Source organism: Archocentrus centrarchus, chromosome 16 (assembly GCF_007364275.1).
Source record: "Archocentrus centrarchus isolate MPI-CPG fArcCen1 chromosome 16, fArcCen1, whole genome shotgun sequence".
In the NCBI taxonomy this organism is placed as follows: domain Eukaryota; kingdom Metazoa; phylum Chordata; class Actinopteri; order Cichliformes; family Cichlidae; genus Archocentrus; species Archocentrus centrarchus.
The window spans coordinates 28,791,994-28,809,882 of record NC_044361.1 but is presented as its reverse complement, the minus strand read 5'-3'; the positions used below and the strand labels follow the sequence as shown (position 1 = coordinate 28,809,882).

The 17,889-nt window shown below is 41.2% G+C and overlaps 1 protein-coding gene across 5 annotated transcripts in view; it reads left to right on the top strand.

Moving 5' to 3' along the window:
• Positions 1-16,099: 16,099 nt before the first annotated feature.
• Positions 16,100-17,889, top strand: part of bcam (basal cell adhesion molecule (Lutheran blood group)) — a 63,865-nt gene continuing 62,075 nt past the window's right edge. For 3 of the 5 annotated variants that reach the window (XM_030748889.1, XM_030748888.1, XM_030748887.1), the window contains exon 1: positions 16,101-16,351. In XM_030748889.1, coding sequence (XP_030604749.1) covers positions 16,288-16,351 — 64 coding nt within the window. In that variant the 5' untranslated portion in view covers positions 16,101-16,287. Of the gene's footprint in view, positions 16,352-17,889 lie in introns of all 5 variants that reach the window. The other 2 variants (XM_030748886.1, XM_030748885.1) reach the window with 1 other exon arrangement.

The following is a 17,889-nucleotide window of genomic DNA, read 5'->3' as shown; positions in this document are numbered from 1 at the left end:
AAAGCAAATAAAATATTAAGACTACTTGACAATTTATTGGGTTGGGGAAAAATATCTGGCATCTATATTTCATATCACTCCCATGCCAGCAATGATATTTGGAAAGACAGACCTTGAGGTAGTTACACATGAAGCATGTGTGGTGTTTGATTTAAATGCAGATTTGTGTATGTTCATTATGAGAGCAAAGTGCTTTGGTTTGTCACAGTCTAAAGCTGTTATCTAAATGTGTATTAATGGTGAGTATTTTCCTGTTTAAAAATACATTTGTGCATTTGCACGTTCTGTTACATAAAACTGGAGAAGGGATAGAGGGGTACCGTCATTGATCACATGCATGATTTGGCAGTGCCACTAAAGTCCTGCAGAGGGTGCCAAAGTCTACACAATAGCTATTATGATACATGTACTTTTAGTTGGTAGCCTATGAGGTGATTTTGCAGGTATTAAAGCATACATTTATTTCCAAAATGAAAACAAAAACACATCTACAGGTGCCATAATACAAATAGTTAAGTTTCAGTATCCTATTAAATTTGAATTGGGTTTATTAGTTTTTAGTGTTAATTTTCTGTAACCACAAGTTTTCCCCGAAGTAATTAAACTAGAACGTTATACAAAACTTTTCAAATGTTTATTATAACAGCTTCAGGATGTAATATGCAGGCGAGTAAGTGAAAATCACATCTGCATTTTAATTCTCATGTTTTAATCTCATTTCATGTCTCAGCTATGCTCGGGGCAACAGAAATTACAAGCACAACCAAATGATGGGTGCGTGGGTCGTTAGTCACAGTAATAGTGCAGTACACATCTATGGCCTCTTTTTGAGTATAAAGATGTATTTTATCTCAATTATGTCCAGGTTTGAAGGGGAAAAAAAGAAAAACAGCTTTGTGTGCCCTCACAGCTGAGCGCATGTGCACAGCCTGCTGTGTGTGTTAGTGAGCTTATAGTTGGCCCTGTGTTTGAAAGATAGTGTGTTGTTGATCTGCGGACAGTAAGCCTGCTGTGTTTGCCAGTCTATCATCCACTGTATCTGTGTATACAGTCCACCACACACAAAGCCTTGTGTGCAGCCCCATCCAGCTGACTGTGTGGTTTTCTCAGCTTTTTTTTTTTTTAATGTCATGTACAAAAGGCAGTCTCCATCAATTACTCGGTGCTTTTCTCAGGAAATATTAATCATTTGATACACCTATCATCCCCTCCATCTCCCTGTCTCGCTGTCCTCTATCCGCCCACTCCCTCCTGTTTTTATTTGAAGACCAGCTGTTCCTGAACACCTGAACCCATCGTTGCTTCCTCCCCCTTTCATGATCCCGCTTTTTGTTCTACCCTGCAATTTAGAAGAGGGAAGAGGATCAACATGTCCTTGAGTAGTAGAGAGAAATGTATGGAATCCACCCGAGGATGTCTTATGTTTATTCACTTGTTACTGTTCCTCTGTGCGTGTGTGTGCTTGTTCATGTGTGTGTACTTCCTGCAGCCACATTCGGTGATATGCGCCCACCCCCCACCCACACACACGCACCCAAACAATTTCAGCTGCCGTCAGTCAACTTGTTTGTGCAACAATTTTTCATTGTGTGCAGTGTCATTATCAGCAGGCTTCACTATGGCAATTACTGCAGTGGAACAATTACCACTTTAACAAATGCACATCCAAGTGGATTGGGGAGCCTTGTGTATGTGTGTGGAGGTGGCTGCACCTACTCGCGCTCCCAATTCTTTGGCAGCTCGGTTTGATCACGCTGAGAATGGATGCAGACCTGCCTCTCACCTCCGCGGGGTTGGAAACAGCCGATAACTAAGAAATGAATCTTCTGCACAAGTCTCTCCAGAATAGAACAGCTATCAGCAGAGCTCCTACACATATATATGTATACACACATTGTCAGCCCACAGCTCCATGCCCTGTGGCATGTTTTCCTCAGTTGACGAGACATTTCTCAGACATTTTCCCCAAATTTCCAGTCTCCTGCACAGTAAGTTTTCTTGGGAAAGTTGACCCAGATGCTGCTGGCTCAGCCAAGATAACAGCCCTTTGCCATTGCAGCCAGCAATGCTTACTCTCATAAATGGCCCTGATTTATTAGTTTTTGTGGAGCTAAAAATTACAGTCTCATTCAGGCTTTGTAGGAAATTTATTTTTAATTTTTTGTTTAATTTTTTTTTTCCTTCTTTTTGGAACCAATCAATCAAAACTCTGGGATCTTCAATTCTCTGTGTGTACATCTTAAAGATTTAATGTTATTAATTTTATATCTTACTATAAATTCCAGTGGTTGGACTAGCACAACAGGTTGGGTGTAGAGTGTGTTGATGTTATGTGGTGAGGGTCAGGCCTCGTCTGCAAGGGTGTGTTTATACAAATTAGTCTGAGGCCAAAAGGTCAGTGTTGTTTTGGTAGAGAGCCGAGCTGCTGCCCTATGCATTACAAATATGTGAGCAGGAAAACTCCTCAGCTACAAGAAGACTGGACACAAACTTATCTCCCAGTGTGCATGAGCAGTTGAGTGATGAATGGCTTTGCTGTTTTGTTGTGTGTGCGTATGGAAGAAAGAATTAGTTTGACCCAGTTGACTTCCTGAGTAGTTTAAGGGGGGTATACAGACCTACATCTGTCTACTGTATGCTGCTGTTCTTCTGTGTGCTGTCAGGTCTAATCCCTCATCCTGTGTTTGGCTTGAGAGCAGGTGGTATAAACATGCGACGTGCCGCTCAGCCTGCCTGGCACCGTGGGGCACTGTAGCTCTGCACCACAGCAGGTGTGTATATATGAGTGTGTGTTTGTGTAGGCGAAACACTAGCCATGTGTCAGTGGAGTTTAGTGTGTGTCTCCTTAGCTTTTGAGTCTGAATCCCTTCCACCTGTCACAGAGGGTGGGGGTGCAAAGGGAAGATGACGGGGTGCAGAACAGATGCTGTCTACAAAGCCAGCCGAACTGACTGAATTGCACAGTGTGCTCTCTGTACATGTGTGTATGCAGGCCATATTATTTTCTAAGCTGTGCCCATGCTTGTGTGTGTGCGCACGTTGAGATCAGAGCTTTCAAGTCATTCATACTTTGATGCTGCGGGCCCGTGCTTTCTCCAGCCCAGAACAAAAGACTGACATAGGGAGACAGCTAGACACCAGTGTGACACTGAACGACTGTGGAGATAGTTGACACAGTGACAGACTGAGATAGGAGGAAGCTGTGTGTGTGTGTGTGTGTGTGTGTGTGTGTGTGTGTGTGTGTGTGTGTGTGTGTGTGGGTGTGTGTGTGTTTGGAGCCCTGCGCTTCATCATCCTGCTATCTCTCTTACTATCTTTCCATGTGTAGGAGGGAGGGAAGAATCTCCAAAGAAATGCCAAGCAGAGGTGTCAAAAAGTGACCAAACCATGTAAGAACTCAACCAGCAGTGCCGCTTCCATAAGCTTCCCAGGGCCAGTATCTAAAACCCCATGCCTCTCACACACACAGCTCTGACAGTAATATCTCACTGTGGAAATGTTTATAAGAATTACCGCATGCATAACATGACATCTGAGACTCCTGATTGGTTGAGCGAGCGCTGCAATTTTGACCTTTTGCTGCATGCCGTGTCATGTTGGTTTTACTGTGAACACGAGCACCAGAATGAAAAACAGTTTTGGTTTTCTTTAGGTTTATGGCAATGAAAATTATAGACAGAAATCTCCCAATTGAAGTCAACTGTAAAGATTATAAATGCTAATCAAATATCCAAATTACACAACAGAAATAAAAGTTATCCGTTCATCACAGCTCTTAAAAGAATTTAAGAGGAGAAACTTTTAAATAAAGCCCTTTTCTGGCTTCTCACCTTCATTCCTGCCTTTCTCCTACTCCCTCTAACAATCTTAACAATTCTCCTGACTCCCACTTTATCGCTCTAATGATCTTTCTCTTTCAACTTTTCCTATTGTTTGCCTGTGTTCCCCTTCTGCTATCCTCTTTCCTCCTCTCTCCTTTATCCCTCAGTACTATTAGCACCCCATTAGCCCTTCCCCCATCGATACCCCTTCCTTATCAGGGCAGAAAGCTCACAGCTTTTGGATTTGCCATTGTGCCATGCTTTACCTCGTCTTAAAAAAGGCCTCAGGCTTGCTACAACTCTATTCCTCTCTTGAAAAGAAATGAATAAATAATCCAGAGAAGACTTGTTGATTTTTGCATGAAGCAGATGAATCGTTTTTGTCAGTTTGAGGGAAATGGATTTCTTAACAGACATTAACGTTAAACTGAATTACAGTTTCTCAGAAAGGAATTTATGAAAGTTGTGAATGCGATTGCTGCAGTCGCTTTAGCTGATATAATTGCTGGACTTTTATTGTTTTACTTTTTTTTTGTTTCTTTTTCGAGGTTCCATTTGCATAGTTCTACTTCTTATAGTTTTAAGCCAGTTTTTCTGAAAATACTGACAGAATTTAACTTGCAATGGAGTGTTTTTAGTTTGAGCTATTTTTTAATAATTTCTTCCACCACTGCCAAAGGTTTAGTCCTGTTATATTTAAATAAGAAACAAAACCCACTTTATATGGTTTAAGGTAAGTTTACTCAAATATGGGTAATAATATCCTTTATTGTACATGAAAACTGCATGCCCTACTGTGAAACATATGGTCTGTCAGATATATAAATCTACAAACTGCTTTGTTTTTCCTTCAGGGTCTTTGTCGAGCTTCAGTGTGATTATCTTTCTATCATGTTTCAGAATATTGGTGAGGGATGTAGATGAAGCTGTAGTGTTGTAAAGATCCAGCAGTCTTCCAGTACAGTGAACAGGACTGACTTAACTTACTGGCCATGTCCACATTTGCCAGACTTGTTCATAACACCCAACACAGTGAGCTGTGTTCATGTGGGTGCTTGTGAGTGTTGAATATATATTGTGCGGCCAGGGTTGCAGAGGTTAGGGAACTATAGTTTCAGACTTTTGTTACACTGCTGCATGCCGAATGTGTCTATTTCACACAGTGACACCCTTGTCTCAGTGTGATGTCCTTTGCCTTCCCTGTGAACAAATTCCAACATGCCCATATGTTTTTTTTTTTTCTTTCATACCTGCATCTACTCCAGTCTGTTGTCTGTTAATAATATTGTTTCTCATCAAGTACTCATGCCCTAATATACAGTTTGTGGTCATACATTTTTGTTATTTTTCTTACCTCTTTATTTGTTTTGTTTTGTTTTGTTTTTTTGTTTGCCTTACTGCCTGCGTTTGCAACTCAATCCAGACAAACAAATATTTAAAAATATGTGCTGACATTGTGCTGCCAGCTCTGGTGCAAGTGCATGCCAAAGAAAAGATAGACAGGTACCATGTGAATGAAAATTGTGGACACTGCCTGTGTAAATGTGCACGTGCAAAAATTGACAGACGTGAGATTGTGTTAGCAGAAATCTTATTAACTGCTGAGCTGCTCTTCTCGTTAATTCTTCAAAACATTTCCTGGGAACCTCCTCGGCTCTGCGCTGCATTTACTGTTTTTAAACTACTTGCGGATGCAGATTGGGCATTTTTCTGCACATTTCCACAAAATTGAATTCTTCTCCAAAAGCCCATAATGACTATGGAAGGAGTCTTTTGCAGCTGCTAGTTTGTGAGACGAGATTGGGTGCCATTTGGGACCCATTGGATTCATGACTTCAGGGTGAGAGAGAAGCGGATACCAAAAGCTGCGTTAGACTATTCACAACAATCATAGAAAAAGCACTTTTCCTCCATGGAAATCCAGGCACATCACGGGGACACATCTTCTGAGAGAGAATTTAATTTGACAGCTGGGTCCTGCTGTGGCAGACGTTTGTTAGAACATTCAGCTAACGTTGTGCACTAGCCTCTGGGCCTGGGCAGTCAGGGTCACGCTTCCCTGGGCCTGATAGAGAAACCGTTCTTCTGGTTTCGCTCTGTCTCAATTTCCCCTCTCATTATTTCATATTTTTTCACTCTCCATTATACAGTTTTTCTCACCCTCTTGCTCTCTGTTGCCCCCCCCCTTCATCTGACTGTTCCAGCTGAGGTCCTGTAACACCGGGACATGGAAATCTCATGAATAGCAATGTAACAAACTGGCAGGCACCCTGACATTTAAAAAGTGTGTGTTAAACTAGAGATCATTTCAATATTTAGATTGTAATTTAAACTGTCTGGCCATGAATGCTTCTCTGATATTTTTGATCAGTTTCAATAAAATAAGAAACTTTATTTAAAACAGGCATACTTTCAGCCATATAATACTTTCTGATCCGGGAAATGGAAGTTGAAGCATCCTTCCACTTTGTATATTATTAATGCAAACCTGCATGTTCCATGTTTATCAGAAGATAAAGATGTGTGTCTGTGCTTTGTGCAACGCAGTGTAAAATACACACAAACACACAGATAATCAATCCCTTCTGCTTGTGTCTGCATTTTCAAGTCAACTCCTTAAGTTTAAGGTCTGGCCATCTCTCAGGTCAGTCTGAGTTCATTCACATGAGCCTCGTCTCGCTTATTAGAGGTTGTGTGTGGGGGCACTTTCCTGTCTGTGTGGGAACATTTGGTGTCTTTGAAACAGGCTTGATTGAGTTTTACACAATTTTAAGTCTGCCATCTCAATTTTCTACCTTTGCCCAAAATAACTTTACTTCCCATTCTTGCTCTTCCACCTTTCTCCCGACATTTCCTCACCCTTCACTTTGTCGCTGTTTAACTCTGTTTCCTTCACCCCCATCATCCACCCACCCATGTTCTTTCCTCTCTCCCTCTCTCTCTACTCAGCTGGTGGGCCAGCCAGGAGGCAGTGCATGCATTTGAGGAGTGTAATCTGCTCTTTCTCTCCTTCCTATTTCCATTTCAATCCTCCGTTCACAGCTGGATCCAAGGCACTCTGCATGCAGATGAGTGAGAGTTGACTTTTTCCGGAAAGTACATTCAGACACAAGACGGGCAGGAGAGTGTGTGTGTGTGTGTGTGTGTGTGTGTGTGTGTGTGTGGGGGGGGGGGGGGGGGGGGGGGTGGCTAAAGAGAGAGAGGGACAACCAAAGTTAGAAGATTCAGTCATAAAGCAAAGCAGCAGTTACTGACAAAAGGAAAATCATTCAATTCAAACTCATTGTCATTCAGCCTTACAGAAATGCATAGAGGAAGATGACATGTTTTTGCAGGTCGCAGCATCTCCAAACAAGAACAACACCACAACAAACTGACAGGAAAATGAAGTCCATCCATCAAACCCTAGGTCATAGCAAAATCAAATGTAAAGCAAAATAGTGCAACCCATCAAGGAAGGTGTGCTTTGAAATCATGAATATAAACATGTTGGTCTCTGTTATTCTGAGTTTCTGATTATTAGTTTTTTAAAAGGTATTTCCACATAGCCTCGTGAAATGTAATACTAGAAAGACTAAAATATCCCACCTGTTCTTTATAATTACAAAAGCTTCAAGAACAGAAACCTACAAACTGATTTCTTTTAAATAATCAATTCCGTACAGAGTTAAACAAAAGCTGATTCACCCTCTACATAACAAAAATCAATAAGCCAAACACAAAGATACACTTTCATGCTCCCTGCTCATGTGCCTTATGACTGTAGACGCCTCATGATCAGAGAATTTCTGCCCATCTTGACCCATAGTTGAGTGCTGTGTCACTCTCCCTCACATCCTGGCAATGATGACACAAGACCACTAGGTCAGGATTTAGCATGAGTCTTAACAATTAGGACCGTGACCATAACATCAGACTTCTGTTAAGGAACAGGAATCCAACATTAGTCATGTTGGTGAACATGATGAAAATGCAGTATTGTTTTTGGCAGACAGGACACAGAGAACTTTTGGCTGTCATATGATCGGCCATCAGCGTAGATTGTGAGGGGTTCAGATACACACACATTCACGGACATACACCCTAATAGATGTTATTGTTGAGGGACAAGGCCCCTAATGCACTCTGCTCAAGTGCTGTACAGACAGCCACTCAGATTTCAGTTGAATCCCATTTATAGTTAAAAAAAAAAAAAACCCATCTGCTGTCAATTGATTAAAATAACAAATATTGATTTGAACAGGCAACCTCAGCAGCAGAAGTAATTCAGTTATAAGAAGGCAATGAGGTATGACAAAGCATGCTGACCACTTAATATAGTGATTAAATCTTTAATGCCATATTGTCCACTCTTGGAATACAAGATCCCTCAAAAAACTCAGAAAAAAATTAAAAGGCATGCTGTTTCTCTGTGCACATCATTCAGATAGGAATTAATGTAATGGAAAGTAATCCCCACCACCACCACACACACATACATACTCTCTGACTCATCTTGTTCTGTCACAGCAGTGTAATATACAGCCGTGCTACTGGTCTCATTCCCGTTGGCAACCCGTGACAGAGTTGCATTAAATCTCATCATGCCAAATGGTCTGCCCAGCACAGCAAGTCAGGTTAGACAAACTGCACTGCTGATCAGTGGGGACCTCCCAGCCCGGGAAGCACTCACTGTTTCTTTTATTGACAGAAGCCTTCTCTTTCAGCCGCTCTCATTCTTCTTTTCTACTCTCTACATCTTCTGCCCCAAGTTGATTTAATGCAGTCTGAAGCACATAAGTCTCCCCTACTGTTTCCCTTCGTTCAGTCGATATCTTATGATCCTGAGAATCTTGATTCTTCTCTCTTTTTTCATACTATCTCTACCCTTAAAAAGATCTAACTTACTCACTCCCACTCTGCTTTTTTCCTTCATCTTTCCTGTGCCTTTGCACTAATTAATTCTTTACACCATCTCTCCTCCAACCACCATTTTCCTTCCTTTTCTAGCCTACCCCTCCCATCCCTTAATGCCCTCCTGTGGAGTCATAGAAGTCTGTATTGAAGACAACACTTGGCCACAGTGTGTGAGCGTGTGTCATGGTTCCCCGTCCCCTCTGCACAGTCATTGTGGCTGTAATGCCATAATTACCTCCCATTATAGGCAAGAGAGATGGAGAGAGAGGTACTTTCAAAGGGAAAGACACATGGAGGGAGGGGAGTCAATGTGATGAGAGATGGAAGTGGGGGTCCAGATTGGCTGGATGGAGAGATGAGTGAGGGTGAAGATGCTGGAGTCTGGAATAGTGAGGAAAACAGTGAAAATGTTTGAGGATTAGTATAGTGGTCAATAGATAAAACACAATGGACACAGTGTTGGACCCTGTGTGTCTCAGGGGACAGTCTTGCCCCTGTTGTGGGGCACCGCATTAGTAGAGATGCAATAGTTTAGGCTTCAATGGACAAGCATAAGATGGGTCACACCCTGAAACACAGAAAACACACACACACACAATACTAAATCACCAAATACTAAAAAAAGAAAACTAGCTCTGATCAAACATCTCCTCTTGCTGATTTAGAATTTATAAGCATCTGAATAATAGAACATAGATGAAATATATATAATTTATATTATCTGTACAGTCAGTTATAATATAATGGATTGAACATCCACTTCTGTCAGGGCAGAAATTTTCTAATGCTGAGCATCCTCCTTTGAATAATAATAATACCACATAGCATTGTGCTCAGTGCACACCATGTTTACTGTTTACACAAACATTTGTGTGTTCATTTGAGAATGCACACAGCAGAATAACAAATAAATTACAGGATAACAATGCTTTGGGTCCCATCAGGAAAACCACCAGAAGAGGCTAAACATGCAAATAAAAGTGTCCTCATAAATACACCATTTAGCCTTGACGGGGATAGTAAGACTTTCATATTGCTGTTGTAACCCCAGGGAGGACACAAAGAAATTGCAATTGCCCACAATTCATTCGGTGGATGATTAATATTCTTCAAAATGGTTTATGTATTCATGTTCAGAGCCGAGGGGTTTGAATGCAGAGACGACGCCAACGTAGAGTTGGTGTAGGCATGATAAAGTCCACACTGCCCAGCAGGCATGGAGGATTATGAGGGTGTATTTGTAAGCAACATAAAGTTCAATGCAGAGACTTTGAAGGCAAAAGAGCTGATTCCTAATTAATTTCCCTCTGAAAGCTACATTTACATGCATTACAGGAAAAAGACATCAGAAAAAAAAAAAAAAAAGCCAACTCTGGTTCAAGAGTATAAAAGAGTAAGCTGCGTGAAAAGCCTAAAAATATATAATTTTGTAGAGTCACATTTATATGGTGATGCTTTTAAAACCCTTTTCGGTGGTTCATTCTGTTCAGTCATTCATCCTTTCTGCACCCCAATTTAATTTCTTTTCAAGACCATGAACTTCCTTTTATTGCTTTGTAACCTCTTGTGATGAGCAAAAATACACTGCATTAATTGGAGCATACTGTAATAAGGAAATAAAAAAAAAGTAGTGGTTTAATTACATGCATACCACAGTGTTTATCATTATTTGATTTAAAATAACTGCAAGCTGAAAAGCAGATGTCTGCCTTAATTACAGGTTTTGCATGGATAAGAGTTTCCCTAAAACTGAGTTTACAATTTTAGGAGGTTAGGTTGATTCTGTAAAGTCATAAAGTCATATTTTATCTGGCTTGGGCGTGTCCCTCAGGAGAAACTGGAAAACACTGCTGGGGGAGAAGCGCTTCTGAAATACACTTCTTAGCCTGTTACTGCCAGGCCCAATTCCAATAAAGTGGAAGAAAATGGATAGACTGTTTATGGACTGGATCCAACATTCGACTGTGCATTACATCACCACTCCCTGCTGCTGCAGTAGGTGGGTATAATTCCAACCTTGTGCATTAAAACTGTTCTGCTGTCATAAATGACATTTGTTCTTTGTCCCTAGCCCCTTGTTCTTGTATAGCCATTTTATTGTTGACGATGCTGTCAGCAGTTGACCACAGAGATGACCTTTATGATGCAGTGTCCTGCTCAATAGGCACAGAGATGGATGTGTGACTGCTATATTGTTCAGCATCATTTCCTGAAACTTGGCCCTGTCTGAAGCGAGCATAACAGATTTCCCTCCCACAGAGTTACTGTTAGAGTGTGTAGTGTTATGTATGGTGCCCGGCACCCAGTCAGGCAGAATCCACTGTGAAAGATATAAACATATACTAAAAGGCATGGTCCCAGTGACACTCATTAGGGGAAATTAACAAAGTGCTAGATTTCATTGACAACACTGTAGTCACACCGCTTGGATTATTGTGTAACAAAGTACTGTTGTTTAGGTAAATCACCAGAACAGAAAACAGAAAAGATGTTGGGGTGAATCATGTTGATGGTGATCTATCGATCATGAGAGCCACTTGGAAGAAATGTAAGTGATGCGGGAATGCAGCATTAATCCTGAGTTCCAGTTTCACTCAGAAAAGCTTCATCACTGTGCAAATCCTGCACTATGACTCACACTCCACTATGTATGATTGCTTGGAAAATAGCTATGTGATCATCTATTGCTCAGCCAAGAAGAAAGAGGCCAAAAGAAGGAAGGTTGAAAGTGGGTAATAGAGATATATAGAGACACCGAAGTGGACAGAGACGGAAGGCACATATAGAAGGAGAGTCTAAGAGTGAAACAAAGAGATATATCAAAGAATCACAGGGGGGACGTGAAAGATGGAGCTTCAGCACATCATTCATTCTTCCCTGCAATGTGGGGACATGAGTATTAATACAAGATTACAGCTACCTTCACTTTTTATCTTTCCCCTCTTTTTTCTCTCTGCCTATACTTTGCTATAATTCCCCAGGGCTATATGTTACCCATCCCCTGACTTTGGAATTAAAGTTCTTCCCTCCTGTTCCACTTCTAATCTGTTCCCTTCATTATTCTTTCATTACACATCTCTGTTTCCTTTGTAGTGTCTCTGTGTCTCAGTTCCTCTTTATCCCTTTGCTTTAGGCTGATATGTCAAATATTCTCTCTGTCAGGTAGCCTAATTTTTGACACAGGGTAAGGGTGGGAAATCGCATAAAACAAGGGACTATAAAGTAGTCTGTCTGATTTAGTTTTGAAGGTGTGTCAGTTTCTTATATGGACATTCAATGGGTGTCTAAAAATGCTGACAAGTCTCAGTGCTTGCGGAATTCTTGCAAGTTGTGACATTAATACAAAAATTCCAAGACCTGCTAAATTTAAAATGTCCCTTTGCATACTAATGAAGGGGAAAATTTGGCCATGTGACCAGCACAGCTAAGGGGATGAGTCAGAGGATGAATCCCTAGTCAGCACTATCAGTCAGCATCTTTTCGCTAGCGCCACAGTGAGTTTTTAAACTTCTGAATGAAGAATGGTCTTAAACGATATGGTAGGGGATGGATTGCCATAAGATTTGTATAATGTGCCACTTTGGATGAATTGTAATTTGATGGTCCTTAAATTATAACTCCCTCTGTGATTCAAAAAGAACTGTGGAAAGTCTACATGACCTACCATTGGTAACACGAGCAGCATGATTGGACTAAGAATAAGGATATAAAAAACCTGGATCATTTTTGATACTTCTAACTTTCCATAATGAGTCCAACAATGTTACCGGATTGCAAAGTTGACTCGTGAGCCAACAATTTAGCTGAAACTTTTCAGTCTGCACTATCATTAAGTAAAAATGTTTGCAAAACTCTGCTACATTTTGTGCTTGGAAAATGTTATCGTATATGCTTGCTGAATGTGGTGAACACCAAGCTATTAAACTTCCTTTCAATTTTTCCAGTCATCTACTAAAGATTTTATTTAATAAATTAAAGGGAAAAAAAAATGAAAGTGCAAACAAAAGTACCAAACTTGTGGTCCCCATTTTTAAAATTAGGGACCAGAAGACAGGCACTGGCCAAAGACAGTTTATTGCAGGGTGCTGAGAAGGTAGCTAATTAACTGTCAACTTCATAGTCAGGACGACATGAACATGAAAGACTCCAACTTGGTAGCAGCAGAGTGGATCATCTTTGCCTTCTTGCAAAGACACTGGGGGTTCCTTCAACCACAATCTGTGTCCTCTGAACTTGGAGAAGGGTTACAGTATGTCCCTGTTTCTTGTCATGAAATAGTTTGAAAGTACGGGATGGGTGACAGGGCTGTTGATACAGGAAAACTGCTTGCATAATCAAAGAGCACTAGTCATCATCTACTGTCTATAGTTAGGGAAAACATGTGCCTTGGCACTTGTTCTGTTGTTTATGGAATTAATCTAAGTGCAGCCAAGGAGTGGGGAGTGTCCCACTCAGCATTACTCCTCTGATATTTGTTGGTGATGGATTCATGTTGCATGGTGATTTTTAGGATGCAAAGGTTCGTAGCTAAGTGTGAAGTAGTTAAACCAAGTCCGTGTCCTCTTTTGTTTGGAAGTCCCAAGTGAATGACATCAAGTGTCACTGGATCTTATGGTGGCATCAACAGTCTGATGGCAGAACTTCAGCAGGGATAAAATCTGATGTTGAATCTGATGTGATGTTGAAGAGACACCCGAGTCTGAAAGCAAAGCTTTTAATTTATCAGCCAAACTGCATTACAGTCCTGCTCTAAGTGTATGAACTCTGGATAGTGACCAAAATAATGAGCTGACTCATTCAGCTAGCATACATTTCCTTTGCAGAGTGAGAATTCTGGACATCCAGTGCTTGGGTAGGACAGATGCTCTTTCACCCTAGATGGAGCGAGTTGTGGTGGTTGTGGCATTATTAATTTATTAATGCCTTCTGAATGTCCATTTTGGAGGGATTCTGGGTATGTTTAATCCCACCTTGGGAACATATCAAGATTCTTGTATGAAGCTGGAAGACACAGCAGGCCAAGCAGAATTATGGGCTACCTCTCTTATTCTGAGCTAGGTCCCGGGTAGCTGCATAAAATGGGTTAATGGAGTGCATTCAGACTTTTTTTGTCAGCTGTTAAGAAACAAATCAGCAGAATGGCAATATTTAGAGGCAAGCAGCAGTTGTCTTGATTAAAGGCTTGAAATGAAGCAGTGGCCTTTTCAAGAAGTGTGGGCTGTTGGCGTTATATGGAGTCAGTTCAGTGCTATTCACCGCTGAATGACACTTTTTATAATATTTATTTTCACAGGGTTTTGCTCTTGAACACATGTGATGTTTATGCTAATTATGTAGTTCTGGAATAGCATTTGAATACGGTTCTGTACTTAGTGGGCTTAAAGTACACAAAATAAAATTAGTTTAAATAAGCATGAATATTTCAGAAGACTTCTTCTCTTACACAATTTTAACAAATCCGGTTTCATTTTTGTTCAGTTCCACCTTTGTTTCACCTGTACCAAATCAAAAAATCCAAATTCTGCTATGGTCACCATTCTGCTATCAGCACTGGCCTCAGCAAATCGTAACAATGCTAATCACTTTATTCAATAATTGGCTTCCACTATTTTCTTCCTCCATTTTCTTCACCCTTACACTATTTATTCCTCCCCTTCCCACCTGCTCATGCACATATTCCCTTTATTCCTCAATTGCTCATACTTGTACTATCCACTTCTGTGTCATACTTTGTCCTCTTTCATCCTAATCTCTTCTCCCTTCTGCTGCAGCTCCATTAGGTAATGAGCTAATACAGCTAGTGTATCTATGACTAAAAGCCTTTCAGAAAAAAATGCCCTATTCTTGGCTAAATCAGCCCAGCTGTGCAGGATGATAGGTATTATTTCAGTCGGTGCAAGACTGGTTACTCCTTCACCATAGGACAGAAGACTTGTTGCTAGATCTCTGCAGCATGGAGAGATGATTATGACTGGGTCGATATCAGGGATCAGTGGCTGTATTGATGTTAGATAGCTGATGGGAAGAATTTCTTCCCCTCCTGCTGTCATAATCAGAGATATACTGAGGAAAAGAGAGTTTAGGAGAATCAAAGTGTGTAAGGGTACACTAGCAGTCACAGTCCTATCAAAGCCTCACTAGCCTTCTTGTGTGTAGGAGACCTGTTTGTGTGTGATCCAGCCAACTCAACAGATCACATCATGTCTAGCGTAAATCTATATAAATTATATGTATAGGCAAAAGTAGAGCAAGTTGCACGTAGGCTATAACCTCTCCTCTTTGAGCATGACTGAGAAAATATTAACCAGTTCTTTCGAGCCAACTATGTTTGGAATGCGCGTCTTTGAGTGCAACTGCTCTGCAAGGGGCTATTATTACCTGCAGGGAGTGCCAATTGTTTAGTGCTGCTCCATAGTCATCAAGTCTCCGCTAGAAAAAACTACCACTGGGTAGATGTTTGTGTTGTGCACTTAGATGGACGAGTGTTTTAGTAAGCCTTCAGATAGTAAACCCATAGTGGTTTTTGTTTTCCAGCTCCAAGCTTAAGGGATTTGGCATTAATCAATTTCATTGGTCAAACAAGATCCACTCCAAGCACAAAGACTTGCATTATTGTATTGTGGATAAGCTATTTAGATCCTCTTGATAACTGTATATGCGAGCGGTAAATACCAAAATGGGCTGCTCCATACCCTGTAAATACCCAAACAGATCCTGGAGAGATTTCATGTCTAGGAATGATTGGTATGTCTGTCAGTGACAGACAGCTTATCTCCAAGAAATGACCTTCAGTTGCTTTGAAAATAAGAACCATTATTTGCAATAGATGCATACTGTGGATGGGCCATGTTAAGACTCTAACCAGGGCAGGAAATTAAAAAAAAAGCATATTATAGATGGGGACAGGCTCATTCCCTAGTTGTTTTAAAACCTATTTAATTAAGGGCATTTATTTATTTATTTAGCCATGTCATTACCTTCGTAATTTCCCTGTGAAACACATACTTTAGCTGTTAGTCCATGTCTAGATTAATCAAAAATATTTTAGGCTAATGGGTAGAAATACACCGAATTATCTGTTATAACTGTATTTGCTATTTACTCTTTTTGAGTTGTGAGTCAGCGTGCCTCGTGATGAAACCACTTTTAACTTCCCTTAAAGAAATCCTGCAGGCCCCCATAGACCTGTGGGCCTATGATTAGTCAAGCAGGTCTTTTCACGGCAAGTGAGGCTGAGAGAGAGAGAGAGAGAGAGCGAGAGAGGGGGGGGGGGTGTTTTGGGAGGAGAGGGGGTCACCTTTTGTGCAAATATATCAACCAAGTAGACTGCCACCGGCATCAGATTTCCGTGTGTATGTGTGAGAGAGAGGGAGAGAGCGCTGCACTCATTTTGCAGAGAGAGAGAGAGAGAGAGAGAGAGAGGGAGAGAGAGGGAGAGAGAGAGAGAGAAGGGTTCAGAAAGCTTTGGAGCGTTAAAAGAAGAAAAGACTTGCTGCTGTGCCACATTTCCACACTCTACACCCAAAAAACACAGTGAATACATTTCCTTGAAAAAGTTCTAAAAGCGGCCATGGACGGGGAAACATTTGGACGCACGCTGCTCTTGTGCACCTTGCTCTTCTGGGTATTTCAAGGTAAGTCTCTCTAATACTTTCCGCTATATTTTAAAGGGGGGGTGTGCCCCTTCTGAATAACTTTGTTGTGTTTTGGACAGCGTGCTGTCTGGATTTTTATGCCTTCGGCTTGAAAATTTATACTTTCTTCTTTAGTGGACTCCGACTTTCAGATGTCCGCTACTTAAGCCACAAACCTGTCTGTGGGCTACGTGCCGCAGCGGCTTATTAGGTTCTGGCCTATTTAATCAAGTTTGGCTGGATCTGTAATGTGTTGTTTTCTGCTGAGAAACCGTTACCGATTTATTTACAACTGAATGATGCAGAAAAAAAAGCCGATATCTAGCGGAAACCGGATCTATTCCCGGTTCAGCTCTGCAACAGCCACAGGTCGAGCAGCCTCCACGAGTTGTCCACTGACTGGATGTTGCAAGTGTTACCTTCAGCCGTGCGCGGATGTGCTCGTTTCTGTATCTAAATGAAATGCACTTTCTTGACTTTCGTCTGGTGCGTTAACTCAGTGGGCTGCAGCCAACAACGTCAAAAAAAAAAACAGCAGCAACAAACACAAACATGATGTCCAAGTTCAGATAAAGTAGCCCATAGCTGTAACGAGAATCTACAAAAAGCTTAAAATCCTCTGATCACCCCCAGTGAATCTCTTCGCCTGGAGTGAAAGTCAGAAGCTTTTATTGTGAAGACCATGTTGCTGCTCTTATTCTGTCTCGTTCACGTCTGGCTGCTGTGGTACAGTTTCCAGCGCTTTGATGTCTGATCTGCGGGATTTTCTGTCTCCTCTGCTGGCAGTGAGCCTTACCCTAAGCACCTCTCGGTGCTGCCAGACAAACTAAGCCAATTTAAATGCAACTCGATTTTGGCCTTACATGTTCTTTGTCAGAGAAAAGTTTGTGATAGTGATCAAAGCCTATGATTTAGGGAGGTGGTGCTGTGCTGCATCAAGTTTATGGCTGTTCTAAGTGTGCTTGATGTGTGTTTCTCGTAGTCAACAGTCCCCCCATAATATCACTGTAACATTCTATTACTTAATGCCCCTAAAATATACACTACATAATGCTTTTCTTAACAGAAAGGTAGCGTTGTAGTCAACAGTGCTTGGTCATATGCCAAAAATAAGTTTCTCAGAATTTTTTTGTGGTTATTTTCTGTAAGCTGGTTTCAACCCCTGTGATGATTTGAAAGTGCGTGTGGAGGTGGTGGTGATTATCTTTTCATCTATTCTCACACTGTACTCTCTGCATCACATCACAACAGTTGTGCTTTGCTTTCTGTCTGCCCTTTATCAAAACTTTAAACAGGTACCTACAAAACAAAATGCACCCAGTAATTGAAGGAATAAGTGTAGTGCATCACACAGCTGTGCTGCATTGATTCAAAGGCTTGGCTCCAGGTGCTGAGCACACCACCACCCCCCTATCCTCACTCTACCACGCCCCAGAGTTGCTGCACTAAGGTCTGCTTAAGTCTGAGGGAAGATGAAGCTTTTCTCTCTTTTTTTTTTCTCCTTAGAGAAAAAGTTTGTCAGAGTTCTTTTTCTTTGT